The 23295-nt window shown below is 44.5% G+C and overlaps 1 protein-coding gene across 2 annotated transcripts in view; it reads left to right on the top strand.

Annotated features, from left to right (window-relative positions):
* The window catches only part of VPS33B (VPS33B late endosome and lysosome associated), a 792141-nt gene that overhangs the window by 233596 nt on the left and 535250 nt on the right, over positions 1-23295 (top strand). For both annotated transcript variants that reach the window (XM_086958170.1, XM_086958171.1), the window contains exon 9: positions 7196-7300. In XM_086958170.1, coding sequence (XP_086814296.1) covers positions 7196-7300 — 105 coding nt within the window. The remainder of the gene's footprint in view (positions 1-7195; positions 7301-23295) is intronic.

A 23295-nucleotide genomic window follows, 5' to 3' on the forward strand; every position in this document is an offset into this window, starting at 1 on the left:
AAGGAGCAAATTGCTGTGGTCCAGATAATGTAAGGGTCTTTGTGCCAGATAGTACTTAACAGCTCTGAGGCCGTCCTCATGTCTTATATTCGTGTAGAGGGATGATACATCAAGGGCTAACATCCAGTATCCCTCTTTCCATTGCACCTTCCCAATTTTTCTAAGAAAATCACCCGTGTCCTGAACATAGGAACCGAGGGATCTCACATATTCCTGTAAGAAAAAATCGATATAAATAGAGGTATTTTCCAGGATCCCATCCCTTGCAGAAATAATGGGTCTGCCAGGAGGTTTAACAGAGTTTCTATGAATTTTGGGAATAAAGTATATAGAGGGAGTTACTGGGAAGTCGTTCTTGAGATATTTACATTCAGCCTCCGTGATGAGTTTTTTGTTTTTCCTTCTGGTCAGCTTCATGTAGTTATCATTGTGGGATATTTTCATAGTAGCAGGCGTGGTTCTCCAATATTGGGGTGTCTTTCACAGATTCACATGCCTGAATCATTTCCCGTAGTCGGAGTGGGAGTCCCACAGTATATAATAAAAGCAAAAAATATGCCAATAACAACCAAAAAACCTTGGTAACAAGAAACCAGGAAGTAAAGTAGCCCAAGCTACCAAGACAAAAGTTCCACATGCATGACTATCATAGTCATCATATATATAGCCCAAACTGTAGCCAATCAGGCAACCGCACCTACCTGAAAGTTCTCCTCAGAGGCTCAGGCTCTCATATTTCCTACCGCACGTCCTGTGAAGGTAGTCTCCCTGAGCTCTGCTCAGTTCTTCTCAAGTTTCTTCAGGATTTCTTGCTTTTATGATGTCTTCCTCTAAGAAATCATTATTTAGGCCTTGTGAATCTTGTGGTAAGCTCCGGCTTGTCTCAGAAAATCCCCACAAGAAATGCATCTACTGCCTGTATCCGGATCATCAAGTGAAGGACTGCAAGATATGCAGGACCTTTCCTCAAAAGACCCTCTGGAACAGAGAGGGCCACTTACTTCTGTGGCTACAGAAGCTTATGGACCAGGACAATCCAGTTTCTGAGGTAGGCAGTATTGCCTCCGGATCATCTGTAGCCTCTAGGAAGAGAGCTGCTGAGGAGCTTTTATCTTCTCCTGGGGCCAACGTTGTGAAGAAACAACAACCTTCTATGGGGTCAGAGAGTCCTTCCACTTCTAAGGCTACTCCTTCTGTCAAGAGCAAACCTTTGCCTTCGCCTTTGCCTTGGTAGTATGAAGGCTGCTAGCGTGCAAAATTGCATTGCCTGATGTTGGTTTTCTAAAGGTTCTAGATTGTATTTTGCCATGTTCTATGTACACTTCCAGGTTCAGGGATATAATTGACTCCTTACTGGTTGTACATGTAAGCAACTTTATTGAGTCTGCACAAAACACCGCTACAGGCGTGCATATCAAATGTAAATCTAAATTGTAAAATACTTAAATGTATATAGATTTTGTTCGAATTATCATGAGTTTATCACTCATTGATTTAACATGGATCATTGCGTGTTGAATTATGTCGTACTTGCCGTAATTGTGAAATGTGCTGCTGGTATACTTAAATGTTGTAAATATATTAGATGTGATCACAATGCCCAAAATAATCATGAATACATTGTTCTATAGGAGTACGACAATATATTAAGCAAATCCTATATTTTAGCAAGATTCGACACAGAAGTATTTTTTCAGTTTCTTTAAGCTGGTTTAATCATGTCGTAACTGCAGTAATTGCAAAATATGCCGCTGGTTTTCTTAAAATGATGTAAATATATTTGATGTGATCAAAATGACAAAAAATCATGAATATTATGCTCAATGTGAGAAAAAATTAAGTATTTCCTACATTCTATGTAAAATCAATACAGAAGTATTTTTTCACTTTCCATAAACTCTGTTTACTATTTCTAAGGGAATTTGCTATACCAAAGTTACTTGCAAAAGGCTACACACCGAAACGCGTCGTATTGAACTTGGTGCACAATAAATCTTTGTTGTGCAGTCTCCTGGTGCGCCGCTACTTATTTCCGTCATTCGGTGGATAATTGAGGGCTTTAAAAGGATTTAATTACGGCTGCTGTCGCCGTCAGCTGACACCGGCATCGAAAGGACTGGGAACCACGGAGAACAGCGCATCGGAGAATATATACACATATATATCGGCAGAATCTTTTTTGAAACCGAGCTATCGGAAGGACCAGGCCCACCACTGCACGCAGGAGCAACAGAAGCGGTGCTGGAGTCAATGGACTCCGCATTGTGCGTCCCCGTGGAAAACATACCTGATTGCGGTGGTTGTGCAGTCAGGGGACGTAAGGAGCTTCGATGTTGTGGAGGGCACTGTGGGATATTGGGAAAGAGCTGCTCGAGGTGCCTGCAGTTCCCGCGGTCATGCGGCCGTTCAATCCTGGTAAACTACTGCATGCTGGGATTTGCAGTTTGTTCCACCATTGGTAAACTGAAGCAGGTGACATTAATCTCCGCTTATGGGTGGAGCAACCAGAACTATTTTAGTTGGGGCACGACCTTTTGTGCAGCATACTCACCTCCTATTACAACCTGGGCGCTGACGAGGCCACACGGCCGAAATGCATACGCCCAACTGCTGAGTCTACAATAAAGAGACTCCAAGCTGTTCCCCTACCGTGGCCTCTGCCTTTTTCTTTGGAGAGGGTGTTTTGGACACACACACACACATATATATATATATATATATATATATATATATATATATATATATATATATATATATATATATTAAATTAGATCTAGTTATAAAAATATAACATTATTTATATATGTATATATTAAAAATATATATTATGTACATATATAAATATATATTTATGTATATATATTATAAAAATTATAATATGCATGTGTGTATATGTGTGTGTGTGTATATATATATATATATATATATATATATATATATAGCACACTCCTCCGTTTTGGCGAAAGAATTGGGCGCACACTCGCTGCCTTCCACAATTGTTTTATTCACTGTCTAACAGCTTGGAAACAAACAAAGATCTACGCGTTTCAGTGCTCCTGGCACCTTGCTCACGATCACTTGTTTACATTTTTTTACTTCTTTTAAAGTAACCAATGACATGGATGTTACCTCACATCCTGTTTTACTCTAGGCATTGTGGTTATTGTAGTTTTTCATAAAAAAAGAGTCTATTTGGTGAAGTTGGGTCCGCTAGTACAGTGCTTGTTACTATTAATGGTTTTCGATATTCATTGCATCATGAATATTTCATTTTGAACCATGTTCTTGTTGTTTAGATCCCTCCAGTGGGATTACTTAACTAGCAGCCAGTTTATCAGAGATCATTGCATGTTTTCTGACCCCATATTTCCTTTTGTTGTTCTCCTGTCCTTCCATGCATGTGTCTTGTATCGCTCATCTCTCTTGGCTCTTCACCAGCTCCTTATGATTTCTTACACGAGGTGGATGTACAGCTCCTCCGATTGGTTCAGGCCGTGTGGATGTAAGGTTCTGAAATTTAGGATGTGTCGCGATTCTTTTTTGCGCAAGTTTTTTTCACGATCTCCTCCCCGTATGTTCTTCGGTATGGTCTCTATCCCGAAGAATTTTAGTTTTAGCCAATCAGCATCGTGTTTCTGCTCCATGTGTTTTGCCACCGCATTTGCTCTGTCCTTGTGTGTCGTGGCTCTTGCATGTTCCATTATCCGCTTTTTGAGCTCTCCCTTGGTGCTTCCAATATACATCAGGGGGCATGGGCATACTACGCCATAGACCGTGAAATCTGTCGTGCAAGTGATTAGTTGTTTTATCTGCCATTTTTTGTTGTCAGGTAGCGGTATTTCTTTGGTGGGTTTGGCAATTTGGCACATTTTACAGTTATAGCATTTTACAAAGCCTGTGGTTTTCAACCATTCTTTCTTTTTGCTTGGGCTGCAATGGCTATGAATCAGTTGATCTTTTAGGTTTGGGGCTCTTCTGCAACAAGAACATGGTTCAAAATGAAATATTCATGATGCAATGAATATCGAAAACCATTAATAGTAACAAGCACTGTACTAGCGGACCCAACTTCACCAAATAGACTCTTTTTTTATGAAAAACTACAATAACCACAATGCCTAGAGTAAAACAGGATGTGAGGTAACATCCATGTCATTGGTTACTTTAAAAGAAGTAAAAAAATGTAAACAAGTGATCGTGAGCAAGGTGCCAGGAGCACTGAAACGCGTAGATCTTTGTTTGTTTCCAAGCTGTTAGACAGTGAATAAAACAATTGTGGAAGGCAGCGAGTGTGCGCCCAATTCTTTCGCCAAAACGGAGGAGTGTGCTATATTGAACGGCGAGGTTCCGCCGTAGGGAACGCACCCACATCGAGCGCTCGAAGTGGCTGGGAAAGCAGGAACCAGCGTGTGAGGATATATATATATATATATATATATATATATATATATATATATATATATATATATATATATATATAATCCAAAGATTGTATCCTTCGTCCAATGGGGGTGGCACACTGCCGGTGAAGCACCCGGCAATCACATAACAAACAAAGCGGCGTTCCAAGCGTGCTCTCAGATGCAAATAATCCACACTTGCACGGAAGGTCTGTCAACAAAAGGTAGGGTTTATTCACGCCATAAGCCCTACGTGACGCATTTCGCACTCCATGAGTGCTTGTTCACACAATAGTATTCCCAAAGTTTGCCGTATTTACAGCATGTACGACATAAGCATCGAAAACGGACTTACAAACAATTGCTGTCAAATATAGCGCCATCTTGGAGTTATAGGACATATTATCACTATATGCCTAGACATGTGCAAATATACAGATAGTCAAGGTGGTACATCTGTAAATATGAAATTATACAAATAAGAGTTCTTGTATAAACAAGTTTGTAAAAACAAGCCGTTTGTACGCGTTGTCTGTCAATATATATATATATATATATATACACATATATACACATATATATATAATTATTTAAATATGGGTTATACTTACCTGGTAAATTTTATCTGTGCATATTCCTTTACTAGGCATGTCTTAACCATGCACATTTCGTTGTAAAGGCATGCATGGTGAAGGCATATGCATGGTAAAGACTTGCGTAGTATTGTCGCCATTGTTGTAATGACCGCGTTGTAAAGCCGTGCCTGGTAATGGCTTGGGTGGTTCTGTCATACATTCCATGTGAGCATAACACCCGTCATTATGAAAAAAGCCTTCAGCATTTTGGTAAAGTATATAACAGCTTTTCTTCTTGTTCTTCCCCTTTCAAAAGATAGAGTATGTTCTGTACAGCAACCAATATGACCTACGCACAATCGCTTTTCTTTTTATTTATTTTTATTTTACTGCTGCACACATAAAATTACTTTGTTTTAATTTGGGAATATTTAGTAACACTGAATGCATAATTACAAATTAAACTTTGTGGAGTGTTTTCTGTATGTTTCCTTCTTTTTAAAGGACTCTTACCTATGGTCCTTCGAACCTGCATTCTTAATAATAGCAACTTTTTTTCTACCTCTTCAACTAGAGGGCTTATTACGATGGCGGTGGGAAAGCCTCCGACTGCCATCAGCGGTTTCAATTCTGACTGGCTGATTATGAATCAGCTAGTGGGAATTGAAACCTGCTGGTCATTCCGGCTGGCTTCCGACAGACTCAAGGAGCAAGTCGGAGTTCCTCCCGTAATCCCAAAGGGCGGTCTTTCCACCCTTGGGATTACGATGTACGGTTTCTGGCAGGGTTTCCATTCTGGCCTTTCTGGCATGGAAACCCTGTTGGAAAGCATGTTTGGGGCCCCTAAGAGGGCTCCTTTGTGTGCATGGCCTCTGGTTGGGCTGAGGGGCAGGCACCTGGGGTGCAGGAATTAGCACCAACTCCAATTTCCACATGGGAGCATGTACTAGGGCCAGTTTACGACCGTAACACATGCTCCCATAGAGAAATGTCAAAAGGTGACCGAACATTGTTCGGTCGCATCCTAATCAGGTGGTCGGGACCGCCGACCTGAGGTCACTTGGTCCTGTTTACGAGACCTCTGACCAACATCGTAATTGGCCCCTATGTATTGAGAATTATATGGAAGCTTTAATAACCGAGGTAATTGAAGAATTAAAACCTTTTTTGTTGGTTGTGTTTTAAGTAATGTGCCAGTAGTGGTCTCGTTTTATCATACCCTTGCCATAGCACTTGCCATTCAAATTAAAGGAGAAGGCATTCTTTTGCTGGCCTCTGTTTACATTTACATTTGTGTTTTGAGATCATAGTATCCATTGGAAAAAAACGCTTTCATGTTGCTTAGTCTGTCAGTTTATGCTTTGTTTTCCCAAGAAGTGTTCCCCTAATGTATTTTTATATGTTATGATCCAAAGAGTAAATAACTGTCCCCTAAATACCAGTTTTAAAATAGTCACAGACCACCTAAAGCTATTGTAAAGTTAATGAAGAATGCAGAATTTGCTCACCTTTTTTTTTTTATTTCAAGTCGTTTTTATTGACATAGGAAAACAAAAGGAAAAGACAGTACAATAATTCTTCCAGTATACAAAATGTTCGGTTCATCTATCGATAATGATGATGAGAACAGTGATTTCAGTCCAATATCTTTTTACTGGATTGTTTTCCTCAACATCAAGCTGAATATATCAGAGATCAGAATTGCGGGCTAATTCGTTAATGACTGTATGAAATTTGTAGCCCTTATTGAAAATAATCTTTTTTTTTTTAATGTCTATTAAAATGAGGAAAATTCTTTATGGTCTAATAAAATATTTTGGCCATGCAAGTCCGTAAAGGGAATGCCTGAATTTATTTGACAGTGATGATTGTCTTTTCAGGGTTTAGTTCATAGAGGCAATAATGTCACCACCTACCGTCAGATTAATATAATATGTCAATGGAATCCCAAATGTTGAAGAGTTCGTGTTTGGAGCAACACATATATCATGTTGGTTGACATGGAGCGTGGGTGGAATCAAGGAGGCATTTTTGAGTCTGAGAGAGAGATTGGCTGCTAAATCGAGGTTTGGGGTATTGATTCAATGATTGTTAATTTGAATTACATTTAACTCATTATAAATAATTACACATATTCTACTTTTGGTGTTTAACAAGGTTTTGGGAGGAGCTGGATTTGATTTACGCCTTGCCTTTTTACTTCTTCTGTTGCCATTTCAGGAGGGGGACCAGCGTTGGATCACAACTGTTGCCAAAGCTTTGAATTTATTGAACTCTCTTTTTGGACCATTCTCCAAGACATATGGAATTGGAAGATGCTCTAAGGTGAACTAAAGAGGCAAATCGCTGTCATTTTCTTTGCTACAAGTTATTTTATAAGCCACTGCGTGAATGCAAGTGTGTCCTAGGTACTGACATATCTCTAATTCTTGTCCCTAATTGTTTTCTTCTCTGTGACTTATTAATTGAAATAACTGTATTCCAAAGTCTATAAACAATAATATGCCCTGCTTTAGCTTTTCTGCACAGCATATTAATTGCAAAACACCACATATTTGACTTTTTTCAGCAGCTTTACACATTGACATGTCCGACTTCCCTGCTCACCTGAAATAGCTTTCATAAAGCATGCGTGATACAGAGATGACATTATTTGCTTTTGTTAGATGATGTTAGTTCTTATTTCTATCATGAAAATACACTTTGAAAAGGTAAACATAAATAGATTGCCTAGAAATGCCTATATTCTAATTGATATTTTATCAGTGCCTGTTGAAGTGCCCTTAAACATGGTATGTCATAATAACACAAAACGACTGGAGTTGTGAGTAGAAATGGGAAGCCGAGCCACACCAACATATAAATTCAAATTTGACAAGCTGAAGGTAACAAAGTTCAATTGTTGAGATTCCTTTTCCTTTAGAAAATGTAATTATTCATATATTTTTATGTTATTGATGTGATAAACATTTCCTTAACACGACACTTGTTTTCTTCTTTCTTTGGCATTTGATCTTTCTTTGATCCAAGTGTTCAAAGCGGCTGTTTCAATGACATAGGCTGAATCTGACTCATTTTTTTCCCCTGTACTACTATATTGCTGTTTTTAAGGAGATACATGGCTCCTTCACGTAGTGAGTGTTACTGGCCCAGCCCACAAATTTTAAATGTATGGTTTCTGTTTCTTATGCTTATTTAGTTTAAACCTCGTTTCCCAGTATACTCCTGGCCCAGGGGAGCCTGAACCAGGTGCTAGGGGTTGCTGGACCCTGTTTTGAATTTTTATTTGCCCAGTCACTTTTTTCTCAGAGCGCTGACTCGCTTGGACTCATTGGGTACCTTCCGAGCACTCCCCGTGCCGGCTCTGAAAATGACTTGCAGACCGGGTTTGCACAGCGGCTGCTTTGATGACATGTGCTGAATCTGACCCTTTTCTTTTTTACTTTTACGACTGAATTGCCTGTTTTAAGGATGTGCCTAGGTCCTTAAATACTGAGTACTGCAGGCTCTGCCCACTTATTTTAAATTTATACTTTCTGTTTCTCATTTTAGTTCAAATTGTTTTCTCGACACGCTGACATGCTCTGATAACCCTCTTTTGGCCTCCTTTGATGTTGAGGCTCTATATACCAACATTCCGCTGGCTACAGGATACACTCAGGTGGAATGATATATATTAGAGTAACAGACAAGGTGCTCTTTATCTAGCAGTACACCTAGTGAATGCGATGAGTTGAGGTGTATATACACCTGTCCACCACAGTTGTCTAGTTCATTGAAATATGTGTGTTTATGCCTAGTCTACGTTATGTTTTCTTGTCCCTTATCTTGTTGTTATACCTCTAAAGAGAGTTCTACATGTGAAGATGTGGTCCTTCTACACTGCCCTTACGTAAGATCTTTATTCCTATGGGAAAATATATATACACGTTTTGAGGTGTTGGGGAACACTGGTGTCAGAATGTACTTTGATGCAATTGTTTGACATTTATTTATTTACGTTTATCCAGGGCCATCTGACCTAGTCATCTACCCACTGCCATTGTCCACTGCTGGTCAAGAAATAGGCCTGAATACACGTTTTTATTGTTTTATATTTATAATTCACACATATTTACACAGCAGAGTGACAAAACATTATGGTCCTGAAGAATGCCTTGAACATCTAAGTCACACATGGCAGAAACATGTTGACCGTATACAGAGTGAATATCCATAACGCTCCTGCACTATTCTTTTAACCACTATCCATGAGGACACAGGAATATAGTTGTTTTGTCCTTGTTGAAATAGTTTTAACTCACTTTCCACTTGCACTCTGCCCCTTACTTTCACCCTTGATGGTTTTATACTTAGGCATGCTACCAAAACCCTCCTGCTCATTTCCTGTGGAAAGTTGTAGCCCACACGGATACCTTGCAGTCCCGGTGTGTGGAGGGACCCTTTAATGAAGCATGTCATCCTCGGGTGAGTGAGGATTCTCGTCCAAACACCTGTAGTGCACACTACCTCTTCTTCTAGGACCTTTTTTCTTGCAAACATCTTTTTGCATCTGGCTAGCCTATACTCTGCGTGAGTTTCATACCTCCCAGACATGCCACATGCCAGCTCTGAAATTAACTCGCTGACCGCATTTGTACAGCCGACCCACCTAAGGCAAGCCCATCTGCGGCCAGAATGTGCTCGCACCAGAAACCCTGGCCAATTTTTTAAATATACAAAAGAAATGCTCCTCCAACTAAATACTGTAGGTAAGATTCCGTTGTGTAATCTTTACTTTTAATTTGATGGCCAACAACTATGAGTGTGCGAACTGCATCTATTCCTATTCTTTGGGTCTACCGCACTACACCAGTCCAAATCCTCCACCCACTTGGAAACTCGAGGCGGCTGGCTCGCTCCCCACAGCTGAGCTATATTTCGTTTAGCCACCAGGCACGCTAGTGTCCCCCTTTGCTTCCGATACACATTTAGATCCGTGGGTTCCCACACATTCAGTTTACACCTCCGAGCTTCTGGTCATATTCCCTCCCCCAATACTTCTTTCATCTCGTCATGAACCCTTGTCCAGAATGTCTGTACTGCCACACAGTGCCAAAGAATATGTATAAAAGTGTCAGGTTCTCCACAACCCCTTCTGCACTCTCCACTCGTCCCATGCGCACCAATCGAGGCTCGGTAATAAACGATCTGTGTAAGATCTTTAGCTGCACCAGTCGGAGCCTCATCTGAATCGCCACTACCTTCGGGGAGGAAACTGCCTCCACCCAGTCTTCATCATCTAACTCCAACCCATCTACACTCCACTGCGCTCTAATACGTACCAGCGGGTCCTCCATATTATTTACAAGCTTCTTATATATTAAGAGATAGTCTTCTTGGGAAGGTGCCCATCCAGCACTGGATCCTCAAGAGGAGAAGCCTCTGGAAGCGTGGTGTCCCTAGGTATGTGAGCGAGGAGAGCATGTCTAACCTGACGATATCAATAATGTTCATTATCATGCAAACTATACTGCTGCTTCAGAAAGTCAAATGTATGTATGTTGTCTCCTCACCACACATCCTTAATCTGGGTGATCCCTATAAGATCACACTTGTCAAATCCCTTAGACTTCCACAAGCTCCCAAGTCTCTCAGAATTTAACAGGGGGATGGCCAATGTCAATCTTGCCTCCCAGCCCAAATACCTATTAGCAGCGTGATACACATGTACTGCATGCGCAGTTGGGCCCGATAGCGGGAACTACCCAGACCTGGCATACAAAGCCCTGCTAATATACCCACCAGATGCCTGCTCGCGGTCCATGGCATAACCCGGATCCCCGGGAGGACCGCAAATGGCATTTATTTATTTATTTATTTTGTGTTTTATAGAGTGCGAACCAGACCCGTGAGGGTATAGAGTGCTTTACAGTAGAATCAGGGGAATATATAACAAGGGGGAAGGGGAGTCCAGGGATAAAGAAACAAATAGAAACAGTCAGGCGCGGTGCGTCCATTAGGGCGTGGGGGCGTAGCCCCCCCGCCCGCAGCCGCCCGCAGCTCCGACGTTTCTGAACTTAAGTAAACTGAATAGTTTACTTAAGTTCAAAGACCGACGCCGAGGGAGAACTGACAATGCATGCCAGCCAGCATGGGCGGTCTGGCGTCATGTTGACTGACATGCATTGTCAGACATGGGGGCAGCAGGCAGCAGCACAACACAAGTGCGCATGAGTGGGGACGGAGGGCGAATTTTCGCACCGTGCCCACTCATGCGCACTTGTGTTTTAACTTGTTAGCCATGCCCATTAGGAGCCCCTTGGTCTTCTAATGGGCGTGCTGCGGGCGAGGATTAACTGTGCCCTGGCGCTGCAGATTGGCTTAGGGGTTGCCACTCGGTGCTGCTGTTCCTGTTCCGGTTCCTGTTTGAAGATGAGGCGCCAACGCGGACCAGGAGCAGAGGCGGTCAGGTAAGTTTTCTTAATGTTATTCTCCCTTGGCGCACCCCCCACCGCGTGCCTGTGTGAGTCCAGGGTGAGTGATGTCTGTGACAGTGCAGGGTTGGTGATGTCTGTGTAAGCGCAGGGTGAGCAGTGTGGCTGTGTGAGTCCAGGGTGAGTGATGTCTGTGTGAGTGCAGGTTGAGCAGTGTGCTTGTGTGAGTCCAGAGTGAGTGATGTGGATGGGTGAATGCTGGCTTAGTGATGTGTCAGGGAAGGGTGAGTAATGGGTCTATGAGTGCAGGGTGACTGTGCCTATGCGAATGCAGGGAGAGAAATGTATCTGTGCAAGTGCAAATAGACTTGTCTGGCTACTCTCAGAGATGTATTGGCCAAGATACCTCTTTCTCAAATGTTCTTAAGAATGCACCATTTGCCCACTCTTTTTTCAAAATGTTCCTGTGGGAGAACCCCCGAATCCCCCATAGGTGGTTTGACTCGCTCGCTGCGCGCGCTCGTCACAGTGCAGTATTTACGCCTCACCACTTTCAAATGTCACCAGCCGCCCCTGGAAACAGTATATGGTAAAACAAAACAATCATAATAATCGATTACAATACGGGATAGGAGCAAAAACGATGCGATAAACTAGAAAAGCTGTCTCATCACCCAGAGGGGTAGTTCGAAGTGCAGAGTGGGTAACGTAAAGAAGGCAACCACAGTAAAGTGCAATGATGATAGGTAAAGTCAGGTTCAGGGGGTGATTGTAGTGTGAGCTTTAGGAGAGGAATTTGCCCATTAGGAAAGATTTGGTCTCTTTTTGAAGTGGGCTACAGACGGTATCCTTCTAATGGCGGGTGGAAGTGAGTTCCATATTCTTGGAGCAGCCCCAGAGAAAGCCTGAATCAGGTCTCGCCCTGGTGATTACAGCTCGAAGCGCTGTCTCACTGCGAGACCTATAGTCACCGGCTATGCTTTCAAGGAGACAGGGGATGGGCACGCGCAGCATGCCGGAATCGGATCAGGTCGCGCGCGTGAACACGCGCTCAGATTCCGGCATGCTGTTCACGGTCACAATGGATCAGGACGCGTGCACGCACACACACACACACAGACACAGACAGACAGACACACGCGCGCGCACACAGACACACGCGCACACACACACAGACACATGCGCACACACACACACACACGCGCACACAACCCCTCCCCCCCACACTCACCGGGCTCTTTCTACATGTCCCTCTCTCCCTCGGCAGCAGGTCAGTCTCGGCAGCATGCGGGGCTCTCCACGAGCACAGGACCCCCGCTAGCTCACACACTCAACTTCCGGCTGGCTTCACGGGTACAGGAGCGCGGGGTAGGCTCCCGTCTGCTTCCTGTCTTTTGGCGGCCCTGCCCCCATCCCAACACAGGTTGTCTGGCTTCCTGTCCAAGCCAGGCTGCGGCGGTGAGTTTCTCAATACCTGACTTGTTTCTTCTGTATCTACCTACATCTGCTTGTTTCTTTCTGGCCCTCACTCTCTTTCTCGAATCTCTCTCAGACGCCCCTCTTCATTATTTTCTTCTTTCCAATAGCTGACCTAATTCTTCTCTTACTCTTGCCCTGTCTTTCTCACCTTGACTTCGTTCTCTCTTTCTTTACTACTTTACTTGTTAATTAGGTTACAAAATGTGCTTCAGTGCCACAACCTTGTGCCTTGCTAAACCTCTTAAGCAACACTGTGTGGGTTCAAATGCTGGTGAAGTTCGTAATGTGCTAAACCAACTGCAGAAAAAGGCAGTTAAATATTACGTTGCTCATTGGCACTTATTTTTTAGTGCTGCAGTAATACCATGATTAGGGTGCAGACGGTATTCCGTGTTGTGTGGTAATAACGCCGCTCGCACAAATTCAGCGGACCAGCCGTATATCTACGGCAGCCCCTGGTCTACCTCGGTACCATGCTGCCTTATTAAAGTCACCCCCCCCGCCACACGCACATGGCTTACCACCCTGTCTTTCCACTCACCTGCCAGCCTCCGCTTGCTTTCCCTGCCCCTCTGCCTATCCATGCCTCTCGCGCTCCTGCCCATTAGTTTCTTCTCCCTCCCTACCCGCTGTCTCACTCTCTTCTCCCTTTCTAACACTCCCCTCTCCCCCTTACGCTGTTTCCCTCGCATCTATCGCTCTCCACCTACTGCTCGAGTCCCCTCTCTTGCTTTCTACCGCACTCTCTTCCTCTTTCACCGTGCCTCTAACCCTCTTTCTATCCATCCAGTCCCCTTGCCTCTGCATTGCTCCTTTCTATCATCATGTTCCTTCTAGCCCTTCTTTTCTAGCTCTCTCCCCTTCATCCCTTCCTCTGTGTTTCTCTCTTTCCTCCCCATATTCCATCCTCCTGTTCAGTGTCTTCTCCTTCCTGCTTTAATTTGCAGTAATATTTTCCTGTGCCCCCCCCACCCCTTTATTCGACATTTTATCTTCCCTTGCTGTTCATCGCTATACATTTATAGCTTTCTCCTTTACTTCTCTACATAAAGAAAATTAACGTGTTCAGTACACACGTGCTCACATTCCTTTTGATTAATCTCAAGCTTTCCCACTATGATTACAGCACTGTTCCAAGTCTGTAAGACACAAACAGCCATATTCATAAACCTGAATTGCGCTCGCAAATGGCCAGATTCTGAGAATCTGGCCGTTTGCGAGTGCGATTTTTGCATTTAGGATTCATCATCCCAAATGCAAAAATCGCTAATTGCGAAATCGCATATTTGCGAGGAATTGGATTTAAGGAATCTCTAATAGAGATTCCTTAAATGCAATTCATCACCCTAATTGAAATTGCGAATTCGCAATATTTGGTCGCAATTTACCACAAAATCTGACTTTGTGGTAAATTGCGAAAAACGAGTAAAAATCACTTTTGTGCATTTTTTACTTTTGCATGTTACACACACACATGTCCTCTGGACATGTGTGGGCGCAACACCTGTTCGAATGTGCATTTGAGGGGTGCTACAGGGTGTCCTTTGGACACCCCTGGCACCCTTCAAATCGCAATCTTATTTGCGATTAGCAAATTGCTAATCGCAAATAAGGAATACTCCCCATTCATTCCTATGGGCAAAAGGCCCATAGGAATGAATGGGGAGTTTTTCCTTATTTGCGATTAGCAATTTGCTAATCGCAAATAAGGAATCAGTAGGAATCGCAATAAATTTTGCTAATTCTACATGATCCCGTTTTGCGAGTCCTTAATAGCGAATCGCTATAATTCGCTATTAGGGCCTCGCAAAACGGGAGATTGATGAATCTGGCTGAAAGTTTCCTATTCATGGATTTTATTTGACAACCTATCTCTTTTTAAACAAGCATTTACAATGCCATAGGTCTCACATTTACGAACGTTTATGCTATTGGTATTGGAAATGACAATGCCTTTTATTTATTTGTTTAAAAAACCAACACATTAATAAAAGGCATTGTAATCTACAATGCCAATAGCTCAAACTCTAGTAAATGCGAGACCTATTGCATTGCAAATGCTTTTTTCTTGAAGCGTGCGGGTTGGAGCAGAAGGGCATTGGCGGACCGGGAGTTTCTTCTTCCTCCAGATAATACAAGTTTCTGTGCGAGAAAAGCAGGGGACTTGGAGTAGGGGGCCTTGTGGGTGATGCAAGCCAGTTTGAATTGGATTCTGGCATCGAGAGGAAGCCAGTTTAGAGCTTTAAGGTGGGGCGAGATGTGGTCAAACTTCTTAGAGCCAGTTAGGAGTCTGGTGGCGGCGTTGAGGCAGGCTTTCAAGGGTGCCAGAGAGGTCTTGGGTAGGCCTGCGAGAGTGGAGCAACGATTTTCTAGTCGAGAGATGACTAAGGCCTGGATAGCTGCTTTTAGATCAGGAGGGTCGAGGAAAGGTTTCAAGTTTTGTAGGTAGTTCAGGTGAAATCTGGCGGTTTTGGCCATCGAGTTGATATGGCCCGCATGTTCAGGTTGCCGTCTAAGGTAATTCCCAGGGATTTAGCAGAGTCTACGATGGTAGGAGAGCAGTTTAGCGCTGTGATAGCCTTGGTCCAAGCTTGAATGTCTGTATTGGCGTTAGGTGGCGAGATTAAGAGAAACTCTGTTTTTTTTTGCATTGAGTTTGAGCTAGTTGGATGTGAGCCAGTGAACAGTTAGTTTTAAGGCCTCATTCAAGGAGCGGATATTCTCAGGACAAGAGATATTGATGTAGAGCTGTGTGTCATCGGCATACATATGGTAGGAGATATTGGCAGTGTGCAGCACCTCTGAGAGCGGTTCGAGGTACAGATTGAAAAGGGTAGGGCATAAGGTTGATCCTTGGGGGACTCCAACTGTGATCGGAGATGGGGCGGATAGGTTGCTGTTGATCAGGATTTTCTGCGAGCGGTTCTGGAGGAAGGATCGGAACCAAGCCAGCACCGTGCCATCCAGGCCCATCCTAAGATTGAGGCGATTCAGGAGAATTTCGTGGTTAAGCGTGTCAAAAGCCGAGGATACGTCAAGGAGGATCAAGAGACAGGTTTTGCCATGGTCAAGGGCTTGAAGGGCATCATCGACAATGTGGAGGAGTGTGGTTTCTGTGCTGTGCCCAGGTCTGAAACCAGATTGCAGGTCCCTAATGAGAAAATAATGTTTGTTGCATGTGCGGCTATAGATACACATGCTCTGCATACTCCTGTCATCTAGTGTTGGACTTTGATGTTGCTAAGAAGAAGTATGGAGTTATGGCATGCCTTGTAACTCCTCCCTTAGTTGGGAATGTGCATGGGCACCAACTCCATTGTTAGATTGTTTTTCTCTACCCTCTGGTTTGGACATGCACTGATGGGGCTCCAGGACTCGAGGTGTCCAACCTCACCAGCGAGCCTGGAGGTCATAGATACTGGCATCTTTGAAGCCAAGGAACAGGAGGATGAAGAGGCTCTATGACCTCTATCTACTTCAGCCGTCAGTAGCCCTCACACAAAGACTATGCCCAGAATTCTGAGTGTGTTTGAACTCAAAACTCGTCATATGCCTCATTAGAGACCACACACTGAAACAGAGCACCATTCTCAAGAGAGTTAGACATCTAGCCACATACATAAAAGATTAGCAGCGTCCAGGGCATTTGCTGCCTTCAGGCTCGGGTTGTCACTGTGGAAGGACTTTGGAGCCAAAACTAGATCCGCCAAAGCACGTCGTCCTCACCGGCCTTCGAGTTCGAAAAGACCTTCGTCTTTGAAAAACCTTGACACCCTTCTAAGTCGAAGGCTCCATCAGAAGCCAGACAACCATCTGTAGTGAAGCTAGTGTATTTACATTGATGCATCCTTCCCCGACCGAGTCTCGGGGTCCCCAAAAGGACAATCTTTGAAAAGCTGCTTTAAGTGCAGAATGAGAAACAAAAGCTGATATTTATTCTTCCTTGTATGGAAAAGATTTTCTCCATGGTGAATTTGTTCAAAACTGCAGATCCTTAGGCAAGAAAAGGGAGGCTTGCATTTGAAGAGGAACTAGCATCAAACATCACTTTGGATCTGACACCCTTACCCAAAAAACGCCAAGACATAGCTATCAGCCCTCCACCTTATATTCTACCCCTCTCTCTTCCACATCCACTGCTTCCACCACGCTCACCCCACACCACCCTACTGCTTCCGCCACACTCGCTTCAGGGGCCACCACAATCTTACTCTGATACCTGGTAAGGTGAGTAAGAGGGTTGATGCATCAAGGAAAAGAGTGACATTAGGAGCACATTATCAATTAAATGGGCCTTCTCTCACAATATGATAGAGCCCAGTAGAAAAAGATGCACAACCTCATTCAACACCTGCCTGGGTAGTTTAGTAAACAGGGGTAGGAAATAGGTCATTCTCGAGGTCCAGCAGCATCTTGGGATAAACCTGTGTGGGCCTCATGTCCATGGGTGCCTTCTAATCCCAGCTGCTAGGTGTTCCTATTTGAAACATCAATATACAGGAGGATCCAAAAAGACTTCCCTTAAGCTGTAAGTCAAATCAAAGGCAGCAGCAATCTTACCAGGGATTGCATGTGGGGAGCCTTCAGGGATAACAACCCTATCAAGGAAGGTTGCATATATTCCATCCATGCTGGGAGGAATCACTTCAGATCAGTGGGTTCTTGTAGTTGCCTGTCACATTTATTGTCTGGAACTTCTTTCAGCCCTTCCAAGCATTCCGTCCCATACATTTACCCTAAGCACAGGACATTTTCACCTTCTGCAGTAAGGTTCAGGTGCTCCACCTCAGAGGAGCAATAGAGCATGTGCCCTCTCAGCATTGGGGCAAAGGAGTTTACTCCCTATACTTCCTCATCCTCAAAACGCTCAGCTTCCTCAAATCACTTCTGAACCTCAGACCCCTCAACAGATAGATCCTGCCAGAACATATTCACATGGTGACTTTGCAGGACGTTAACCCTCTGCTCCAACAAGGTATTTCATGATGGTGCTAGACCTCAAGGACACCTACCTTCACCTACCCACCCACCCTGCTCATTAGCACAACCTCCAATTCGTGGTAAGTGGACAACACTAACATTTCAAGGTGTTGCCTTTTGGGGTTACAACAGTCCCAAAGGGTTTTCAAGAAATATCTAGCAGTTTCAACCGCTCATCTCAGAAGGAGAAGCACTCGCATGTTCCCCTATCAGGCGACTGTCTGATTAAAAGCGCAGGCGGGCAGGGAGCAGTGCCAAGCCCACAATCAAGCTGCTGTCTCCCTGCTCCACAGCTTGGGATATACAATATATGCCTTCAAGCCCAAACTTCAACACCTTCAGGTTCATTCCTTCCTACAATCCATTTTAAATGCCATCACCAGCAAGGCATACCCAAAGAAACTGAGCTTGTTGGCATTCCAGCAACTTCTGCCTCTTTTTCAGTCAAAACAGTCATGCGTCTTTTGGGGATGATGGCCTCTTGCATAGTCATAGTTCCCCATGCCAGACTCAATATGCGTCCATTTCAAGAGTGCCTGTTGGCACAGTGAGCACCAACGGAGGGCCATTGGGAATATCTAGTGTTGGTAAGGGACTGTACCCATCATTCTCTGCGGTGGTGGAGCAACAACAACCTGTGGCATAGCAAGCCCTTTATTGACCCCATCCACAAGTAACTATTACCACTGATACATCTTTCTCTGACTTGGGGGTGCATCTCCACAATATGGCAGTTCAAGGGCTGTGGTCACTCCAACAGCCAATCCGCATTGGGCGGTAGACCATTGGATACACCTCCTATCAGAGTATCTTCTGGGGATGGGCCACAACTACAGACCTGCGCAGTCCTACTCCTGTACTTCCGATGAGGGGTGTTCCACACATAGATCTTTTCACCACTCAGAAATACGCAAACTGTCAAACATTTGCCTGCAGGTTTCCCCACCTCAAGTCCATAGGCAATGCTCTATGAATGAATGAACTGGTCAAGGACATTTGCCTATGCTTTTCCTCCTCTCCCACTCCTGCCATACCTGGTAAGGAAGCTACAGCAAACATTTTTCACTCTCATCCTGATGGCTCCCACTAGAGCCAGATAACCATGTCAGCACTACTCGAAGTCCCTATAAGAAGATTCTCATCACACTGGGCCTTCTCACACAAAACAGGGTAGAATCAGGCATCCAGAACCCAAACAGCTCAATTGAGCAATGTGGTCTTAGAGTTTGGTTATCTCAGTTCACTATAGGAATGTATGGATGCCCTGAGAGAAGCCAGAAGGGCTACTGTGCATGCTTGTTATGCCGCGGAGTGGACAAGTTTGTTCACTACTGCATTTCAAGACCGCTATACCCCCTCAAACCTTCTGTCTGGGATATGTGTTACCTGCTACACTTGGAAAAGTCAGGGCTAGCGTAAACATCTATATGCTTTCACCTGACTGCTATTGCAGTATATAGGCAAAATAAGGACTCCTCCTCAATATTTAGAATACCTGTAGTTAAACCTTTTTTGTGAAGTATTAAAAAAGGTTTTTCCACCCAGGGTTCCCCCTGCTCCTGTCTGGAACCTCAGTGTTCTTCTTACAAAAATCATATTTGAACCATTACACTCTTGACCATTGCAGTTGTTTTCTTGTAAAGTAGCACTTCTTATAGCTGTTATGTCTTTAAGGCTATTGTGATTCCTAGAACAAATAATAATAATAGGCTCAGGAACAGGAATGGCTCTTTATACATTTGATGGTAAACATGCTCTAATGTACTACATCAATAGAACTAAACCTTTTTGTAAAACCCAAAAACTATTTGTGGCCTTAAACCTCACGAAGGTCACCCAATCTCAAAAGCTGGTTTAGCTAGGTGGATTGTTAAATGTATTGAAACCAGTTACCATAAAGCCAAAGGAACTCTGCTTGTGCCTCCTAAGGGACACTCATTAAAAAAAAAGGTGCAAGAATTGAATTTTTAGGAAACATTCCTATATCTGACATTTGTGAAGCAGCTACATGGGCAACCATAAAACACTATTCTGTGGATATTCTAGCCCATCAGCAGAACAAAGTAGGCCAAACAGTTTTAAGAATTTATTTCAGACATCTGCATCATCCACCGATAAACCACTGTGTTATGGGCGTACTGCGATACGGTTTGTGCAGAGCATGTTTATCTACACATGTAAAGTGTTACCCTGTAAGCATCTATTTGTAGCGTGTAGTGCTGTAGATTCACATGCACCATCCACCTCCCCAGAAGTCAGTGTTTTCTGCAGATGCCTTTCTGCTTAAAATGTATTCCTTACATACACTAGAAGCATAGTCATCCATACTATTGTCACTCGCCACTTCATACTTAGGCTCACCTGTTCCGCGAAAAACAATCTAACAATGGAGACATAGCCCATTCCCAACTAAGGGCGGAGTCACAATGCATCCCCTGACCGAAAATCTTCTTTGAACAAAAACAACTTGCAACGTATGAGCTGAACAATAAATGGCAGGGTTATGCAGAGCATGTAGATCTACATCACTACACACTATAAACAGGTGAGTAATGGATAAGTAACATTTTCCTTTTAACTTGGTATACTACGCTGTCTGGATGCAGCAGATCTGGCATGCCACCAAATAAACACCTACCTCTTTTTTTGACATGATGTATGGCTCTGTTGTTTCCAGTTCCACCCTGAAGGACGGCTATACCTGTTTGACCTGCTGTTTGATGTTATGTATTTATTCGATAGAGACTTCTAGCCGCAGATTCCTTACCTGAGAATTACCCCAGGTGCCAGACTGGATCTGGAATTTTTTTTGTGAGCAGTACCCCTAAGGGCTGGTAGGTGGCGTTGTTCAACTCTGTGTGACGGCGCCGTACACGCCAAAAGTGACGTGCCCAATGCCTATATAGGCCCCACTGCATGCGCTGATGCCAATTCTTTTCTTTCCATGCCAGCCAGAACAATTCTGTAGACAAGCTGCCCCCAGTCTTGTTTGATTGACCTTTAGTTGATGTACTCTCAAGAGTGTTTCGAGCGTGGTGAGTAGAAATGTCAGCTAGGAAGGCTGGTTTCAAGCCCTGTGGCACCTGTCACTGACAGATGCCGATGATTTACTCACATTATATGTGCCTCTGTTGTTTGGAGGGCGACCAAGACCTGCGTCAATTGCCACGCCATGTACCCCAAAACCTTGAGGGAGCGGTCCCTCAAGCTTCTCGGTGCTCAATATGCAATTCTCATGACCTGGGTCAAGAGGAAGGTCTTGGGATTGGTTGCAGAGCCACTTCAAAAGCTCGTCATCGCAGTTGCGGTTGTCTGGAAAATCGGCATAAGAAGTGCAAGTACTTGATGAGATCTTCAACTTCATTATGTCCATCGAAGTCATCTGACGAGACTAGCGAGCGTCAGCACACGAGACCTAGTTCTGTGGTGGAGCCTACGCCTGGACCCTCCCACCGCCTCCCTGTGTTTCCTGGAACTGGAGCGACCCCTGCCCGGCTATGCAAATTTTATGAGACTGTGCAACGGATAGTTGGGCAGCCCATCCCAGCTGGAGAGCCTTCGTGGACCACGGGCTTGGGAGGGGTCCCCACTGGTCTTCCTCTGGCAAGTTAACCCCTGGTGTCAGTCGGACCCCTTGGATCGAGCCACCTCAACCTTCCCCAGAGTCTGCTCCAGTGCCACTGCCCCCATCGACACTTTACAGCAGCATCATCCCCATCGTCATCCCTGACATGGCACCGGATGGGGGTCTTCCAACACTCGCTCCGGTATCAGTGCCTTATTCATATGATAGGCCTAGATTGGGGGGCAATGGGAGGGATCTGTGGATGCTTATGGATATCAGTTAGAAGAGACAGATGGGACACATGATATGAGGATCTGGCAGATGCAAGTGGACGGGACACCTCTCCAGACACTGGCCTGGTCTCTCCCTTACGATGGCTACGGAGGAAGATTCCTCTCAATTATGGTGTGAAAGGCAGCTGAGGTCCTTGACCTTATGCTGTCGTCAGTGGTAGTCAAGACGAATGTGATTCGACCTGGAGTTGCCCCTACAGAATCATTACTCCCATTTAATGACGCCCTTACTGGTGCCCTACTTGGGACCTGGTCCAAGCCTTCTACAAGGGCTCCTGTGCATAGGGCAATGGTCCTCCCCCATTGTCCGCCCCAGGAGACCCTAGTTTCTTCACCCAGCTCCCCACCGTGGAGCGCTTTGTGGTCCAGGCCTCCACCTCAAAAGTGAACCCTGGGACATTCCCTTGCACTCTACCGGACATAGATTCCAAAAGGCTGGATACCTTTGAGAAGAGGATGTTCTCTTCCTGGCGCTGCGGTCGGTAAACACTGGATGCCTCTTGGCTAGATACTCCCATATCATCTGGGACTTGGTTGCGCAAGTGCTGGCCACGGTCTCAGAAGAAGCCCAAGCCATATTCGCAAGCAACGGCTGTCGGAAGGGACGCAGCAATGTCCATCATACAATATAGGCTAGATATGACTGACTCGCTGGACAGATCGATTTCATTGTCGATGGCCCTTCGCCGCCACCCCTGGCTCAGAACCATTGGCTTTTCATGGGATGTCCAGGCCTCCCTCATGGACATGTCCTTTGATGGGTCTCCGTTGTTTGATGAGAAGACAGACTCTGCGCTCTAGCACGTTAAGGACAGCAGACCAGCCCCCAAGTACTTGGGCCTTTCCATGGAACCACGCCAACCGCAGACTGCCTTCTGCCCCTTTCCTGGCCACGGAAGGGGTTTCCAACCACATCTGTACATCTCCAGACACACAGGCCAGCAATTGTTTTGTGGCCAAGCACGCGGTTCCCACAGTCCACATGGGTCAGGCAGCCAGAGTTTGAGTCAGTCCCCCCTCAACCCTTGAGCAGCCGCAGCCTCCAAACTCCTTTAGAATGCTTTCCAACTGTCACTGGCATCGAGTGGTAGGTAGGATACGCCATCCCCTGCACCACTGGAGGTCAATAAAATCCGACCATTGGGTTTTAATGCTCGTGCCAAGGGGCTACATCCTCCACTTTGTGACCACCCCACCCAATCTATCTACTTACGACAAGCTGACAGAGGACCACCTCTCCTTGCTTTGTCAGGAGCAGTTAGCTCTCTTGGACAATGAAGCTGTAGAGAAGGTGCAGCTTCAGAAGTAAGTCATCAATGCTATTCCAGCTACTTTTTGCTGCCCAGAAAGATGGAGGACTTAGTCCTATTTTAGACTTTCTCCCTCTTAGTCTCTTGCTAAAAGAAATTAGAAATTCAAAATGCTAACGTTTGCACAAGTACTATCTGCCCTGTACCTAGGAGACGGATGGTATCACTGGACTTGCAGGATGCTCATTTTAACATCTCTGTTCTGTCTGCCTACAGGTGCTACCTGATGTTCATGGAAGGCCAAGAGCATTTTCAGTGTGCAGTGCTTCCCTTTGGC

The sequence above is a fragment of the Lissotriton vulgaris genome, chromosome 2_1 (genome assembly GCF_964263255.1).
Source record: "Lissotriton vulgaris chromosome 2_1, aLisVul1.2, whole genome shotgun sequence".
Classification (NCBI taxonomy): domain Eukaryota; kingdom Metazoa; phylum Chordata; class Amphibia; order Caudata; family Salamandridae; genus Lissotriton; species Lissotriton vulgaris.